At 38.1% G+C, this 17069-nt stretch overlaps 2 protein-coding genes across 2 annotated transcripts; one reads left to right on the top strand and one right to left on the bottom strand.

Moving 5' to 3' along the window:
- Positions 1 to 2447: 2447 nt before the first annotated feature.
- On the top strand, positions 2448 to 3460 carry LOC113735892 (L-type lectin-domain containing receptor kinase IV.1-like). The gene is made up of 2 exons (XM_027262861.1): positions 2448 to 2744; positions 2849 to 3460. Exons 1-2 carry the CDS (start codon positions 2448 to 2450, stop codon positions 3458 to 3460), a joined length of 909 nt encoding a protein of 302 aa, XP_027118662.1.
- Positions 3461 to 11715: 8255 nt separating this feature from the next.
- LOC113735890 (uncharacterized) lies at positions 11716 to 12372 on the bottom strand. Its single transcript, XM_027262860.1, has 2 exons — positions 12139 to 12372; positions 11716 to 12042 (listed from the first exon to the last, which is right to left on the bottom strand). The coding sequence occupies exons 1-2, from the start codon at positions 12370 to 12372 to the stop codon at positions 11716 to 11718; spliced, it is 561 nt and encodes a 186-aa protein (XP_027118661.1).
- Between the last annotated feature and the right edge of the window lie 4697 nt (positions 12373 to 17069).

Here is a 17069-nt window from a genome sequence, read left to right as displayed (position 1 = left end):
ACCAATGCATAAAAGAAATAAGTAAAATAATTGGATCTCACAAATGTTTGGAACCGAATCCTCAAATTGACCTTCGACTGAAAAATACCAATGCATAAAAGAAATAAGTAAAATAATTGGATCTCACAAATGTTTGGAACTGAATCCTCAAATTGACCTTCGATTGAAAAATAAGAATTTAGTTCTTTATTATTGAGAAAATCGCCAACGCGATGCTATGGGAAAGAGCCAAAATCATAGGCTCCTTCCCCGAGCACCCCTTTTTTCTTCTAGTCTCCTAGTATATATGTTTATAGCCAGCTGACTCTTTTCTTCCCTAAGAAGTAGTAATCAAACGGGACTCGGCCGACTTCCATTATTCTATTGTTTCCTACTTGATATCTACTACTTAATAATAAAGGCCTATTGCCTAACCAGAAAAAAAGGAAATAAAGACAATAATAACTCATGTTTCTTAATCCAACTCTACAACTAACAAAAATAATTAAAGTTTTCCAAATTTCACCAAAGATGTCCATATTTAACTCGAGCTAGGAAATCTCCATGTGCGATAAATTTCCGAGTCTTCTGGACTTAAATGTAGGTCTCGAACGTACTACCACCAAATTTGCTGAAAATTGTCCCTTTTAATCATGTTTTGGTTATTTTCCTACAATTAGCACTATTAACCAAATATAAGTAGAATCCATCAATTAAAACAATATTTGGTAAAGTAAAAGAGGAAAATAATCATAAAATTAATGATAAAAATGCAACCTATCAACAGTCCAATCTTCGACAAGGTTATGATTTGATGTATCAATACTACTTTTTGTTTTCAAACAAAACTCACCAAACCCCATGTATTTACTGAAATTTTGATTCTCCATACATTCAAGATTTTGAAAGATATTCAAGATGTTCTCTTTCCACATATTCCAAAATTTCTTGAGCGCAGCAATAGACAATTGAGTGAAATCCTGTTTTCAGAATGTATCAATACTATTAGGCTTGCCATTTAGAGGAGAAAAAATAATTAACTATATTTACTGCTCATATATGTGTATGTGTTTGTGTGTATGTATGTACACAGGTACATTGGAAAAATGCATAGGTATATGTGTGTATATGTATGTGTGCGCGCGCGCGTGTATGCATATACATATGTGGACATATATATACATATGCATATATAAACACACATATAGATTTTCCAAAGAACAAGACTATTTTTGAACAAGTCAATTCATTTGAAATCCTACGAAACCACTCTTTTTCCTATTCAAAGGTCAGCCTAGTTTTGTGTTTTCATTTCGAGAATTATTTGCAAATGAAGAGATGTCCACACATGCATACATACACATATGTGTGTGTGTATATATATATATATATATTTGTGTGTATACATATCACTTTTTCTTTTATATATATCTCTTAACAGATTTTTGGTAACAAAATTTCCTTAAGGATAAGCTAACTATATTTTACTTTTCATTCTATAACAAACAAAAAAAAATCAAGCTCCAAACCTCAAGGATAACAGAGGAATTAGTAAGAATAATCCTATACAAATCTCTTTGCATTCACAAAATTTTGGCTTGACAAACATTAAAAATTGAGTTTCAATCTAATTTTATAACAGCTATTGGTAAATCCATTCCTATGTCCTTGTCCATCGTTGAACAATTAATTTATCATTAGAAACATTTTGAACCATTACCCACTTCCTTTCACCGTTCATTCCTATGTACTTGTCCACCGTTCATGAGAATATTAATTCTTTAACCATAAAATTTTTATTCGAGAGATTATTAAATCACAATGAAATCTCAATCTTACGAAATTATTTATGCTAATATGTGCATAACATCGATAGCATAACCATAATTTTCTTTTAATCTTCTGAAATGTTTCTATAATTCAATTCATGCATAATAGCTGCACACATAGACTAAATGTTGATTTATTTTTGTCTTTTATGGGTTATAAAATGGAATTTACAATTTAAGTGCCTCTTTTGTATCTCCTGAAAATTTGCACGTACACAACAATGCTGCAAATCAATAAATATTAAGTTAAACTTAACCTTAAGCAAGATACCAGGCAACGTTCAAAGCACGTTCCCTTATGCTTGTTACAATAATGCCACCTCGTAAATCGTAATGCTAACGTCATGTGTTTAAACAGTAGTTATCCTGTTTCACAATTAAATTGATCATTAATGGGTTAGTCGATGCTGAATAAAAGCATAAACAAGCTATTCAAATGACGTAAACTTACTTTACATAAATAACGTGCTTTAGTCATTAATTTTTGTGTTCCCACTTAACATTTTGAACCACTGGAACCCCGAATGAACGGCGAAAGAAAACTCGTTCAAGGTATAAATGTTGTATCATTTTGTATTCAAAGTAATGAAACACAATAACAAGTCACCTAATGACTCGTCATTGTAGCATGATCCAGCCATGTCAATGAAACTAGTAACAGCAATCTTAGCCTGTTTTCTAGTTCACACTGCACCTAGTGCAGCAGCTTTTGATGATGTTGGGTTCATCTATCAGGGATTTCAGTCATCAAATCTAAGCCTGGATGGATTAACCAAAGTCACCGATAATGGCCTCCTATGGATAACCAACACCACCAAATCACAAAGTGGGCATGCCTTCTATCCTAATCCCATCAACTTCAAGAGCGCATCTAATAGTTCAGCTTTCTCCTTTTCCACCCAATTTGTGTTCGCTATAATACCCGATGTCCCAGGCGTGATTGGTCCGGGATTGGCTCTCGTGATTGCACCAACAAGAAACCGTACAGAAGGGCCTATGTCAAAGTTCTATAGTATGGAAAGTCTCGGCCTCTTTGCTAGAAACACCGATGGAAATCAGAAAAATCACTTTTCGCTGTGGAGCTTGACACCTTTCAGAACCCAGATTTTGGAGATATTAATGCCAATCATGTTGGTATCGATATAAACTCTGTGAGGTCCAAGGTATCAAGGCCAGCAGGTTACCAAGCTAATAACAAGAATTCATTTGACAACTTAACTCTTAGCAGCGGTCAACCGATGCAACTTTGGGTGGAATACGATGGGATTGATAGGAGAATCGATGTTACGTTAGCCCCAATAGCGGCCGCCAAACCACATACTCCTCTTTTCTCTTTGCCATATGACCTTTCGCCGATTTTAGTGCAAAACATGTATGTTGGCTTTTCTGCTGCCACTAGCCCAGTAGAAAGAGGAACATCTCATTTTATACTTGGATGGAGCTTCAGGATGAATGGTGTTGCGCAAGCTCTTGATCTCTCTCGGCTCCCTAAGCTACCTCGGTCTGGACATAAGAAAGTGTCTAAATTTTTCACCGTGGGATTGCCCCTGATTTGTTTACTTTTGTGTTTAATATTAAGACCTGGAGTAGCTTTTTATCTAAGGAGAAAGTGGAAGTTTGCTGAAGTGCTGGAAGAATGGGAGCTTGCTTAGGGACCTCACAGGTTCAAGTATCAAGACTTGTACATTGCCACCAACGGATTCACAGAAAAGCAGCTGTTAGGAAAAGGCGGATTTGGCAGGTTCTACAAAGGCGTTTTGCCAACAAACAATCTTGAGGTTGCCGTCAAGAAGGTCTCTTATCATGCAAGACAAGGAATGAGAGTATTTGTTGCAGAAATCGTCAGTATTGGTCGATTGAGTCATGGAAATTTAGCACCGTTGTTGGGTTATTGTCGGCGTAAAGAAGAGTTTTTTTTTTTTTTTCTGAAGAAGTACACTTCCAAATTTTTTTTTTTTTAACGGAAATATGATGTAGTATTATTCAAGCTGCCCAAGAATACGGTGCAGGGAGGAAGGCTGCATCCTTACCTCCGAAACGAGAAACGAAAATTACAAAAGTTCTGCATATCCAGGGCCAATAACCCTCTAGTACGACACGGTAATTGAGAAGCCCTAGTAAAGAGCTCGAAGGAACCAACCGTAGGAAGCCAGCGAGTCAGCCACAGCATTTCCCTCCCTGTAGCAGTGGTTGAACTGATGATACTGTAGAACAGCATACCGAATCGCACGCACAACAGGCCTAATGACCGCTGGACCTTCCCCTTCCCCCCCGTAAACAACTGATCAAGACGAGGCAATCAGATTCAACAGTTAAATGCAATATCCCCCTTTGTCTCCCTAGCTGAAGACCCAAAAGTAGCACGCGCCTCCGCTTGCAAGGGACTTACCGGACCAAAGAAATCAGCAAAAGCCAGAATGAGCCTTCCATAGGAATCCCTAATCACTCCACCACCACCCCCACCTTGAAGAGTAGAGCAACCATCCGTATTCAACTTAAAGAAACCATCCAAAGGACACACCCATCGCACCAGAGTGGAAACTAAGGACCTCCGAACCCCGGATAGCAAGTCCAGAATCTCAGCCCATTGAAGTGGTACCCTTGTAATGGTCGGAAAGTACACCTGGATCAATAACCACAGCTCATCAATGATCGATCCCCAAACCTGACCAACGGGTATACTCCGTCCCTCAAATCGAGCCATGTTTCTAGCCCGCCATAAAAACCAGACAATAAGCAAAGGTAGCAGACGGAATAGCCACCGCAATGCCCTCCCTTTGACAGTGAGCAGCCACCATTTGTAGCATCGTGACCTAAAACAAGCAATTGAAGGAGTTGTAGAGCCTAGCGACTGCCCAAAAAACCCCCAAACCTCATTTGCTAACACCCCAGTAGCAAAAACATGCTGCAGCGTTTCCAACTGAGGCAGCGAACAGCATTGACACCTTGAAGGGCCATGAACTTGAAACTTTGCTAACACATCATCCACTGGCAGCTGCTTGTGCAGTAATCTCCACATAAGAAAGGAAAATTTCGGCGGAATTAAAGCATGCCAGATAGAAGCAAATGCCCATGACCGAACCCAGAGGATCGAACTACCTGATATGCCGATTTTGTAGAAAACTCCCCCGAAGGTTGTAAAGAAGAGTTACTCTTGGTATACGAGTTCATGTCCAACGGTAGTCTAGACAAGTTTTTGTATGACCAACCCAAGTATACGCTCCACTAGAGCCAAAGATTTCATGTCATCAAAGGTGTAGCATCTGGATTATTCTATCTACACAAAGAATGGGAACAAGTTGTGATCCACAGAGATGTAAAAGCCAGTAATGTACTACTGGATGGTGAACTGAATGGAAGATTAGGAGATTTCGGCCCGGCAAGGCTATACGATCATGGAACTCTCCCTCAAACCACCCATGCAGTAGGACAGGGAAGGCCACAACGAGCACTGATGTATATGCTTTTGGGGGTTACCTGTGGAAGAAGGCCTATAGAATCCCGAGCAGCACCAGCAGAGAATTTCATTTTGGTTGATTGGGTATTTTCGTGCTGGAAAGCAGGCAATGTTCTCCAGGCGGTTGATCAAAGGCTACGCACTGAGTATGTGAAAGAGGAAGCAGAATTGGCTTGTTGTGCTCTCATTCAGAGCCGCAGATTAGGCCAAGTATGAGGCAAGTTCTGTTGTACTTGGAGGGATCAGTTGCCCTGCCAGAATTATCATCACTGCCCATGGGCGTTTCTGCTGTTGGTCTTGGCTTCGCCCATCCTGCTGGCTTTGAAGATACTACATCGTCATTTGCATCTTCCACAGACAAAAGTTTCTCACATTCTGTAGTAGACTCTGTTCTCTCTGGCGGTCGGTAACTTTACTAAATTTTGGGAAATCAAAGTGTTCATTTTGTTGAGTGCATTTTTATTATCTTTCTACCCACGAGAGCCCCTTGTACTGTTTATTAGTGTGGCATCTCAAATATGCAATGTTTTAATATTGAAGCCTTTTGTTTTCCCCTTTTCTGTGTTTTCTGTTTTCTAGTTTCTGTATGTCTGGTAAAAAGATTCATTCATAGAGAACTTGAATTTAAAATTCTAATAATAATGAATATCTGCAGGGTTACAGAATTGAAGGAAGAATATAATCATTCAAAATATTTATGTGGGAGAATGAGAGAGGAATAAGCGTAATTCACAAAATTATTGAAATTTTAAATAATAGAAGAAAATGACACCATAATAAAATCTTATAAACTTTCTTAAACTCTCTTAAGAAATACCTAAACTATTGCCCTATTTATAACTTATTAAGAGTTTTAAAATAAGAAATCCTAAATAATACAACTACCAAAAACCTAACTTCAATAAAACTAGTGGATAAATAAATAGAAACTTCCACGTTTGGTTTATTCTGCCAACAATTAATAGCAGCTAATCATTAACATCTTTTTTGAGGGCAAATTAAATTGTTGCACTAAAACATTCTGGAAACCATCCCACCATAACAATGTATAAGAGCAAAGATAGCCCAAAGCACATAAGCTTCAACAATTAAATGCGCAAAGACTGAAACTGTCTGGTCCTTTACCCCAAAACGACGCACATTTTTATCCCATACTGAACAACTCAATGGATCTTTCCAATTGTTTGACACTTTCATTGTACTTTTTGTCCATTACTCATGCTTCTTGATTGCTAGCAATTAATTGTTAGTTTCAGTTAAATGTTCTGTGAGCTCATTATACACACACACACACACACACACACACACATACACATATATATATATATATATATATATATATATATGTTGAAGAAGAGCTGAGGAAACAAGAATGAACTTCATAGTGTAATCAAAGAAAGGGACCGTTTACTACCAAAGTCTTTGGACAGATACAATCTGGATTTTAATGCATTTCTACAGACAATTACAGAAACCCTTAAGCCCTAATGTGCACGGTCTTAATTTGAACGTATTCCAGGGTACAAAGAACTTGTCATTTTACGGCATCTTGACGGATGAATGTAGAAAATTCTTTAATCAGTTTGATAAGCCCGTCTTCGGACAACAAAAATTCCTCTACAGATGAAAGGAAATCTGAGGGGACCCAAAGGAAAAAAAAAAAATCAATTTGGCAGGTTCTTATTCTGCACAATCTTGTAATATCTCCTGCTCTAGCTTCCACCCCAGGTCTTGTTTTCTAGTGGTAATTAGTTGGTGTTGATTTTTATTCTACCTTTTTTCAAAAGATTTTGATGAAACTTACATTTTTTTTTTTCGAAACGATAGGAGATTTTCATTGCTTTAATGAGAAAGAGTACATATACGAGCAACGGCTTGAGAGAAGCTATACAAGAAGTGTTCTAAGAACACTGAGGAAACAGTCTTTCCTCATCAACAATAACGCCTAAAGCATCATCACTTAATTTTTTGCTAACTAACATGTGTTCTTGTCTACACAAGTCAAAAGAGCACGTGCAAAACAAACACTTAAACTTAGAAATGTCTTCCAGTACTGTTGCCATCTTAATGTCCGAAGGGCTCTGCTGTTTGAGTCGTCTCCACAGCTCCTTGTTACAAAACTTCAGCTTAACCTTGCTCCAGTTTCGATGCACTGCTTTACACAAGGCCAGCTTCAGAGCTAGTGCATCATCTAGGACTTTGTTTCCCACACTGATCTCATTCATTATACGCACAGTTTCTCATATTTCTTTGTCGGTTGTTCAATGAGCCACTTTAGTGGAGGTTTTGCAAAATATTATGGCCTTTTTCTTTTTTCTCTCTACAATTATTTGCATCTTGACTTGTTACATTAAGGCCGCCATATGACTAGTTCAATAAGTCAATTTGATATATCTGGCAAGGTTAACTTTCGCTTCTCTCAATCTTCTGGTCAGTAAGAGAGAATTTCTTGGCCAAATTGCACAAATTCAACTAATTCCAAACTATATGCAACATAACAATTACCATGCATGTATGCAAAAAAATTGAAAAAAGCTCATGACATCATATTGTTGCCCATGTCACAGGTGAAAGGGAAATCATGAAGATGAAATTTTGGTTCCACGCAAGAGACAATCCCCCCAAAAATAATTTACAGGAGCTCAAGCTAAAGTCTGATTCCTTATTTGATAAGAGAGACGCCATCATCAATGATTTAGTGCGAGAGCTCAAAAAGGGAAAGATTCCCACAAGAGAGTGCCATACATGGCTGAAGAAGGTGGAAGATATCAAATATGAGGTGTATGATTTGCTGAAATCTAAGGCACGTGATTCTGAGTTCGAAATTTCTACAATCCGTTCCCGCCTGGATGCTGTGATGAACGAGATATCTGAATATTTGGACAAATCACCAAATAAAAATGACACAGTGGATGACGCAATGATTGGAAGATCCAAGAGAATAAAGGGATATTCAAAGGTTGGGGGCGATGAATATCGTACTGTGGAAGTGGGTAAAACACATAAAATCCGAAGAACAGCTGTTCATGTTAATGCTGCTGCAGGGGAATCATCCCCAGCAAGCAAAAAACCAATTTTGGGAAACAGAATGGAGCAGAATAAAGATAAAGAGACGATTTCTGCACCATTAGCTGCTGTTTCTGAAACTGCAGAAACTTGTAGAATGGAAGATGGACGTGTAAAAGCCGAAAACAAAATCTCATTGCAGAATGAAGGGATATCACTATCAGCTATTGATCAAAAAGCTGGAGAAACTCCTGAAAAATTAGGTCCTGAAGGATTAAGGTTGGAAAAGTCAGGCTTATCAAAGCTGCTGTCACCATTATCCAGCATGGCACACCTGGAGCTGAATGAATATGAGACAAGGCGAGATACAGTATCTCTTGAAAGGGCAGAGACTCAATCCAATCTAGTAGAAAAATGTGAACTTACTTTTTCGGAGGTAAAAGAGATGTCGAATACAAATGAAATAAAGGATTCAGTAACAGGAAGATCCATTCCTGAAACAGAAAATTTGATCTCTGAAGCGGAAGGAATTGAACCAATAGAAACACGAGAAAAGCAACATGGATATTGTAAACCTGAAGGCAAAATCCCAGTGCAAAAAGAGGCCAAGGAAAAGCTAGCTCTGGATGTTGAAGCAGGAATGACTCCAAATAAAACGGCTGTTGAGGTAGTCAGAAATTCAGAGATAGAAGAGATTTCGCCAACAGGTGAAATGGGGGATTTTAGAATTGAGAGATCCATCCCTGGACCAGAAAGTTCTATTTCTGATCCCGAAGGAATAATTCACGACTATCAAAGTATGTCCTCCGAATCTGGCGATAAAAGAGTTAATCCAATGAAGACTAAAACACTCATGAATCTGAAAAGACGTCTGTTTGCCAAGTCCTCTTCAAGAAGTGTAACTGTTCTGGGAGCTCCAAAAGTGGATTCATCAAGAAAAGATGATATAAGTATGACTCAGGGTGATGAAGAACCGAGAATTAGCTGCATGGTACAGAAGATAATTGAATGCATGAAAGATGATAAATACAGAAGAATTGGCATCTACGGAAATGGTGGAATTGGCAAGACAACCGTACTTAAGGCCTTGTTATCTTTTTTTTTTTTTTTTCGAAACGATAGGAGATTTTCATTGCTTTAATGAGAAAGAGTACATATACGAGCAACGGCTTGAGAGAAGCTATACAAGAAGTGTTCTAAGAACACTGAGGAAACAGTCTTTCCTCATCAACAATAACGCCTAAAGCATCATCACTTAATTTTTTGCTAACTAACATGTGTTCTTGTCTACACAAGTCAAAAGAGCACATGCAAAACAAACTCTATAACTTAGAAATGTCTTCCAGTACTGTTGCCATCTTAATGTCCGCAGGGCTCTGCTGTTTGAGTTGTCTCCACAGCTCCTTGTTACAAAACTTCAGCTTAACCTTGCTCCAGTTTCGATGCACTGCTTTGCACAAGGCCAGCTTCAGAGCTAGTGCATCATCTAGGACTTTGTTTCCCAGACTGATCTCATTCATTATCCACCCTGTCATTCTATTCCTTACATATTCCTTAACTGTGATTCCTATCCCAACATTATGCTGTCCTTTTTTCTTTGTTGTTTCTATCTCCATTATCACAGCTCCCTCATTTGTATAAATCTGATCTTGCAAATCTTGTCTAGGGACTGTTTCTTCTGTGCTCTTTCCAACTTTCGTGACCTCGTCCTGTAGCTGTTCCATCCAATCCTTGTGTGGTCTTGCCATTGTTTTGAAAGGTGTAACTAAATCTGATTTGTTGAATTCCCTCTTATTTCTTTCTTTCCACACCTGCCACAGGATATTAGCAGTTAAACCAATATGTTCCAACCCCTCTGGTCTATGCCTTGCTTCTGAAATCCTTAGCCACCATCGTTTGAAGTTCCCTTGTTGATCCTTTGCCCCATCCCACTGAATAGGGGCTGCCTTCCAAATGTTCATCGAATGAGGACAGGTCAACAGGAGGTGTTCTACTGTTTCCTGTGCAGTTCCACAAGTTGTGCAAGGAGGATCACCCTGGCCCGTTCTCCTCCTCACAGCTTCCTTCACTGGCAGCGCTCCTTGAATGCATTTCCAAATGAAGAACTTGATCTTGTGCTTAATGTTTAAACTCCACAGAGTGTTCCACATTTGAATAACTTGAGGGCTACCTTCTGCATAACTGGAACTTGCTCCATCAGGATTACCCGTTTTTCTTTTTCTGCTTTGCTTCATCAGGAGTTTGTAGCCAGAGTTGACAGTGTATTGCCGTCCCGCCTTTGGTTGCCAATAAAAGCTATCCTCCCTCTCTGAAAGACTCAAGGGAATAGCAAGAATTTTGTGCGCATCATGTCTGTTAAAATTTCTGAAGATGATATTCCTATTCCATCTTTGATGGCTTATGAGCTCTCCCACCTTTTCCAGCTCACACATGCTCCTTCGACTTGTAGTCGGCCTACCTGTAGTTGTATCTGGAATCCACTTATGTTCCCAGATGCTTGTACTACACCCATTCCCTATCCTCCTAATCAGTCCTTCATTGAGTAGGCTTCTTGCTCCCATTAAGCCTTTCCAAATCCAGGATGCATTTTTGGTAGGACTGCAATGTAAGATGAACTCCTTTGGAAAATATTTAGCTTTTAACACCTTGCTCACCAACATATTTGGTTTAGTAATTAACCTCCATACTTGCTTTCCTAGCAGAGCTTGATTGAAAGCTTCAAGATCCTTGAAGCCTAGACCTCCTGCCTTTTTTTCCAAAGCCATTCTTTCCCAAGAAATCCAGTGCATTTTGTTCTTGCCATTAGATTCTCCCCACCAAAAATTGGCCATCAGTGCACAGACATCTTTACACAATCTTCTTGGCAGCTTAAAGCACGACATAACGTACAGAGGCATAGCCATTGCGACTGCCTTCAGCAATACTTATTTACCTGCTGGACTCAAAAATCTGTTTTTCCAGTTCTGAAACTTACATCATTCTCTCTTTTTTTTTTCCTTCGATTGTATAATCTAATCTATTATATTCTATCGGAAGGGCAGTTCGAAAAGACTGTGGAATGGACTATCAATTATATAGATTTGATTAAACCAAAAGAATACTCTGACATTTTTTTTGAATTTTCTTCATTGCAAATGGAGTTCGAACCGCCAACATACCACCCAAAAGTGGACAAACTTTATCACTTACATCATTGTCATATGACAAAAAATTCAACATGGTGAGTCCTAGCCCACGTCCAGCGCCCAATTTGAATAAGCCCCTTACTCCTTTTTTTTTTCCACAAATGTTAACAGATATATATATATATATATGAACCTCTTGATAATACAAGATTTAATTACAAAAAGGGGCTACTACCCTCATTTCCTTTCTCACTAAGTCCATCAGCCAAATTGGGAAATCTTGTTCCCATTCAATGTCATACACTATCTTGATAGCAAATTAAGCTAAAGCATGGCCGATTTCATTTTTTGATCTAGGTATAAACACAAACCTACATCTTTCAAAATGTGCTCTAAGTTCCTGCACATCTTCCAGAATAGTTGCAATGTTAAAATCATAGTCATTGCTTCTATTTATCTGGTCTACTACTGATTTGCTATCAGAATGGACTATTATTTTATTCCATCCTACATGTTTAGCCATCAGCATTGCATTCCTGATTGCCAGAGCTTCTTCCTTGCTTGCTGCTCCCTTGTATTGGTTGACTATTCCTTTTGCTCGCATGATCATTCCTTTCCAGTTCTTGCCACAATTCCTTGGCCCGTCCTTATCATTTTTGTTGATATTGCAGCATCTGTGAACAGGCATACCTCATCTTCCTTTGCTGTTTCTCTTCTTGTCCATAGCTCACTGGTCTCTTACCTGCTCATATTCCATCCATTCCTCTTGTGCCTTCATAACAATTCTGTGTGGATTCAGGCTTCCATCTTCAAAAACTTTTTTGTTGCGTGCTTTCCAGAATTGCCAAAAGATATTTATGGTGAGATTAATCCTATCCGGTCCATGGTCTTTTGTGGTAGACTGAGTGGCATTTTCCCACCAAAGCCATAGATTATGCTGTTTGTCCTTTATACAATCCCACCTTACTAGAGCCATTTTCCAAACTTCTTCTGTATTCACACACAAAAAGTGTAAGTGTTCGATGGTTTACATACCTTCTCCACAATAGCTACATCTTCCCTCTCCTTTTCCCATCCTTTTGAAGGTCACTTCATTAGTTGGTAGGCAGTTTTGCAAACATTTCCACATGAAGTGTTTCAGCTTGGCCCTTACGTTTAGTTGCCACAGTTTCTTCCACATGCTATGTTTCCTTACTTCCCAACTTGTCTCAGCATTGCTTTCTCCTTTTCTACTCTGATAGTTCTCCTCCTGTTTTGCCACTGCATACCCCGTTTTCACAGAATATACCCTAGTTTTAGCGAATTTTCAGAACATTCTGTCCTTTCTCCTTCCTATGCTGATGGGGATGCATTCAATAAGTTGAGCTTCCTTTTGTCCAAACCATTTCTACAAAAGATCTTTTTTCTACTTCCCCCCTTCTATCATCTCGCTTACCTATTCCAGTTCACAGCCCTCAGGTTTTCCAGAAGCCACTCTTCCTCCTTTTGAACCTATTATCCATTTATCATTCCAAATACTGACCGAACTTCCATCACCTATTCGTTTCCATAATCCAGCAAGTAACAAGTCTTTAGCACTGTTTATGCTCTTCTAGCTCCATGATGCTGTGCTAGGAGGACTTTTCTCCATCTAATTTGGGTCCTTCATGTACTTAGCCTTCATAACCTTGCTTACTAACAAATTTGGAGCAGATAAGAATCTCCAAATTTGTTTTCCAAGCAAAGCAGTGTTGAAAGCTTCCAAGTCACTGAAGCCTATTCCCCCTCTTCCCTTAACCTCTGAAATTTTCTTCCAACTTGCCCAGTGAATACATGCATCTTTCTCTCCCTTGCCCCACCAGAACCTTGCAATTTTCCTTGTGATTTCTCTACATAGTCCTTTTGGGAGTCTGAAACATGCCATTACATAAGTTGGCATTGGCATTATCACTGCCTTGATCAGCACTTCCTTTCCTCCCTGACTCAGTACTCTTTGTTTGCATCCCTGCAGCTTGCTACTGATTTTATTTTTTACAAACTGAAACACTTGTGTCTTTGCTCTTCTAATGGCCATTGGCAGTCCCAAATATGTGCCATTTGTTGCTTCGTTTATGTTGTCTAGTCCCTCTCTTGCCTCTGGTTTCATCACTTCATTTGTGTTTTTGCTGAAAAAGATTGCTGACTTGTCAAAGTTCACCACCTGTCCAGAGGCTTTACCATACTTTGTCAAGATGCTCTTCACTTTCATTGCTTCCTGTTTGCTTGCTTTGCAGCACAAGAGTGATTCATCTGCAAAAAAATAAGTAAGAGATAGCAGGACTTTCCCTGCAAATTTTGATTCCAGTTAGCTCATTCGCAGTCACTGCTTTATGGATTAGGCTAGATAATCCTTCCGCACATATGATGAACAGATAAGGTGATAAGGGGTCCCCTTGTCTGATGCCTCTACTTGGCTTTACATTTCCTACCTTCTGGCCATTTAAATTGAAGGAATAAGTCACTGTGGATAAGCAGACCATGATCCATTTGACAAAAATTGGACAAAAACCCATTTTCATCATCAGTCTCCCCAAAAAAATCCATTCTACACTATGATACGCTTTCGACATGTTTAGCTTAATAGCCATAAAACCTGTTTTTCCTTTTCTTCTATTTTTCAAAAAATAAAAGATTTCATGAGCTACCACTACATTATCAAGAATTTGTCTGCCTGGGATGAAGGCAGACTGTGAAATGCTAATGCAGTGCTGGAGAACATGCTTCAATCTGTTTGCAATAATTTTTGAGATGATCTTATAAAGCACTGTGCACAAACTGATTGGCCTATAATGCATAACAGATAGGGGTGATTCAATCTTTGGGATTAAAGAGATTATGGTTTCATTCACCACTTTAAGCAAACATCCAGAATGGAAAAAGCTATTTATGGCTAGCACTAGGTCCTCTTTTATGATGTGCCAATAGTGCTAGAAAAAAAGATGGGACATACCGCATCCGTTCCTGGAGCTTTGTTTGGATGCATTGAGAACAAAGCTTGTCTAATGTCTTTTTCTTCCACAGGCTTAATCAGCATCTCATTCATCTGTCTAGAGATAGTGCTAGGGATGTCAGGCAGGATCTCCTCAAACTCATCCGGGCGATGCCCTACCCTAGTTATGTTTTTCCAACGATTCGTTACAGGTATTGATTTTTATTTTAAAAAATTAATAACTAGGTTTATATCATACTCATATGTCCAAAAAAAAAAAATCAAACCAAATACTCAACTATAACATCAAATATTAGAAAAACAATAATTAAAGCACAATCTGAAATTCAAAGTATTACAGATCTTTATATCTATACTATATTAAAAGCACGAGTTTGAATTAGAGGATTAGTTACATTACATTTTCTTCCCATAATACCCTCACCATAAAATTGAATGACTACATTAACTTCGCAAATTTGAATGCCTTTTCAATGATTATCGAGGATATTTATGTAATAACAATGATGAGATTTTATTTTAGTAAAGTAGTTTTCATTCAAATCAATGCCGTGCACGTTAGGGCGTAAGGGTTATCTAGATTTTGATGGATTTGACTGAAAATTACAGCACCCCTTGAGTCCTAACGCGCACGCTATTAATTTGAACCCCCGGTACAGTGCAGGTCATTCTATAACATCTTTGCAGATGACCAAAGACTGTAGACAGCTGTTTAATTAGTTGATTAACTTAGCCTTGTTTGGATAGCAATTTTTCTATGTTTTTCGTGAATACTTTTTTCAATCAATTTTTTATCGCACATATATAAAATCATCACAGTAATTTATTTATAAAAGATTCAAAAAAATGCAATCCAAACGAGGCATCTGTGAACTCCTAAGATTCCTCTACATTTGAAAGGCAATCTTGCCAGGTCCCATCCAATCTTGAAAAAATTTCACCCCACAGCCCTGACTGCTACCAGTTTGTTGTTGCAGTTCTTCCCGGGCGTTGACTTTTCTTTGAACTTTAGGGAAGAATCATAATTCTATGACCAAACAAATTTAATGTGGTTGGTTTCCATTCCATGTCCACATCCTAACCTTGAAAAACATCTCCTCCTACTCGAGCTTCCACCCCTGGCCCTTGTTTTCTTGTCATTTTTTGTGGATCCTAATTTTTAATTATATTTTTAAAATAATAACTATAAAGGAGTTATATATAATTTTTGAAATTATAAGAAATTATATGAAAGATTGCTAAATCACAAGGAGTAAAGTGCATTTGGCCTTTTTTTTAATAAATAATAAGTATAATTATGTCATGCTTGTACAACAAAAAAAGAAAAATCAATGTGGCGGGTCCTGTTTCATGTGCACTGCCCCAATTTTGTAAAAGTCTCCCTTTCCCGTGCCCACAGCCTGAGTCTCTGTTTTTCCAGCAGTTCTTCATATGTGTTGATTTTTATTCGTTTTTTTTTTGTTGGGAAAGTAATACCTAAATTCAAGAGGGAAAAATGAATCCAAATATTCAACTATAATATCAAACACTAAGAAAAAAATAGTTAAAGCTCAATCTAAAGTTCAAAGTATCAAAAAAAATTTTCTGCCAAAATTTTTTTATATTTTTCGTGAACTCATTTTTTATTTATTTTTTTATCTCGTATATATCAAATCGCTATAGTAGATTTTCCTACAGAAAATCCTAAAAATAGCAATCCAAACAAGAGGAGAAAAAAAGAATGAAGTGAAGTTCAACAAGCATATATAGGAATGCGGTAGGGGTGTGCCTCCATCCCCACCCCAATACAATCCTCTCCATTTCTTTAGCCGTCAATCCTTCTCCATGCTCCACCACGGCGTCACCAAACAAATTTCTCCCCTTCCCGTCTATCTACGCCGTCAGCCCTGCTCCATGCTCCACCACGGCATCACCATCCTTCTAGAATCCGTGACGTTCTTCCACCCCAATACCAAGTGTTCCTATCTTCCACCCTGCCATAGTGTTTTGAATTTGTATGCTTTGATGTAGCCGAAAACTATACATGACTTTTGGGTTTTAATGGCTTCGCTGATGGTTTTTTTATATATAAACTAGCTAGTATGCTTGATCTGGAACTCACTGACATTACTATGGCAAAGTGATTTGTCAAATTGGAGCAACTGTTGGATATTCAGGGCTGGACCTTTTTTTTTTAGTTTAGCTACTGGGACGTGTAGATTATGGGAAAGGGTTTGGATTTCAAAACTATTGACATTTGCTGACCGTGTATTGCATTAGAGAAATAAAAAGGTTACATTCATGGGGTCCAGAAATTAAATCCATTTTTTATTGTTATATCTGCATATGGGTAACTTGTCATTTAATTAAAAGTTGCTTTGGCTAGAAAATTATAGCTTTAGCAGTATATTGCCAGACTTAAGTCAGAAGTTTTTAGGCACTCTACATGTACGTTTACTCAACCAAATACTAAATAAATAAATAAATAAAATAAGAATAAATACTAGTGGACTATGAGCAAATGCAACATTGCCTGTGATCCCAAAAAAATGTCAGATTCTTTCTCACTTACTTCCATTGTTCTGTAAAAATCTGCATTCTGTTTTGACGATTGTATTGCGTTCTTTCTTCTTTTGGCTATCTGGACTGAATTCCTGTGACGTCATAGTTGCAAAGCTTCTTGATCTTGTTACGAACAATAACATGATTTTTTTTATTCAAGAAAC

Source organism: Coffea arabica, chromosome 3c (genome assembly GCF_036785885.1).
Source record: "Coffea arabica cultivar ET-39 chromosome 3c, Coffea Arabica ET-39 HiFi, whole genome shotgun sequence".
Taxonomy (NCBI): Eukaryota; Viridiplantae; Streptophyta; class Magnoliopsida; order Gentianales; family Rubiaceae; genus Coffea; species Coffea arabica.
The sequence above is the reverse complement of the archived record's forward strand: the minus strand, read 5'-3'. Positions and strand labels throughout refer to the sequence as shown.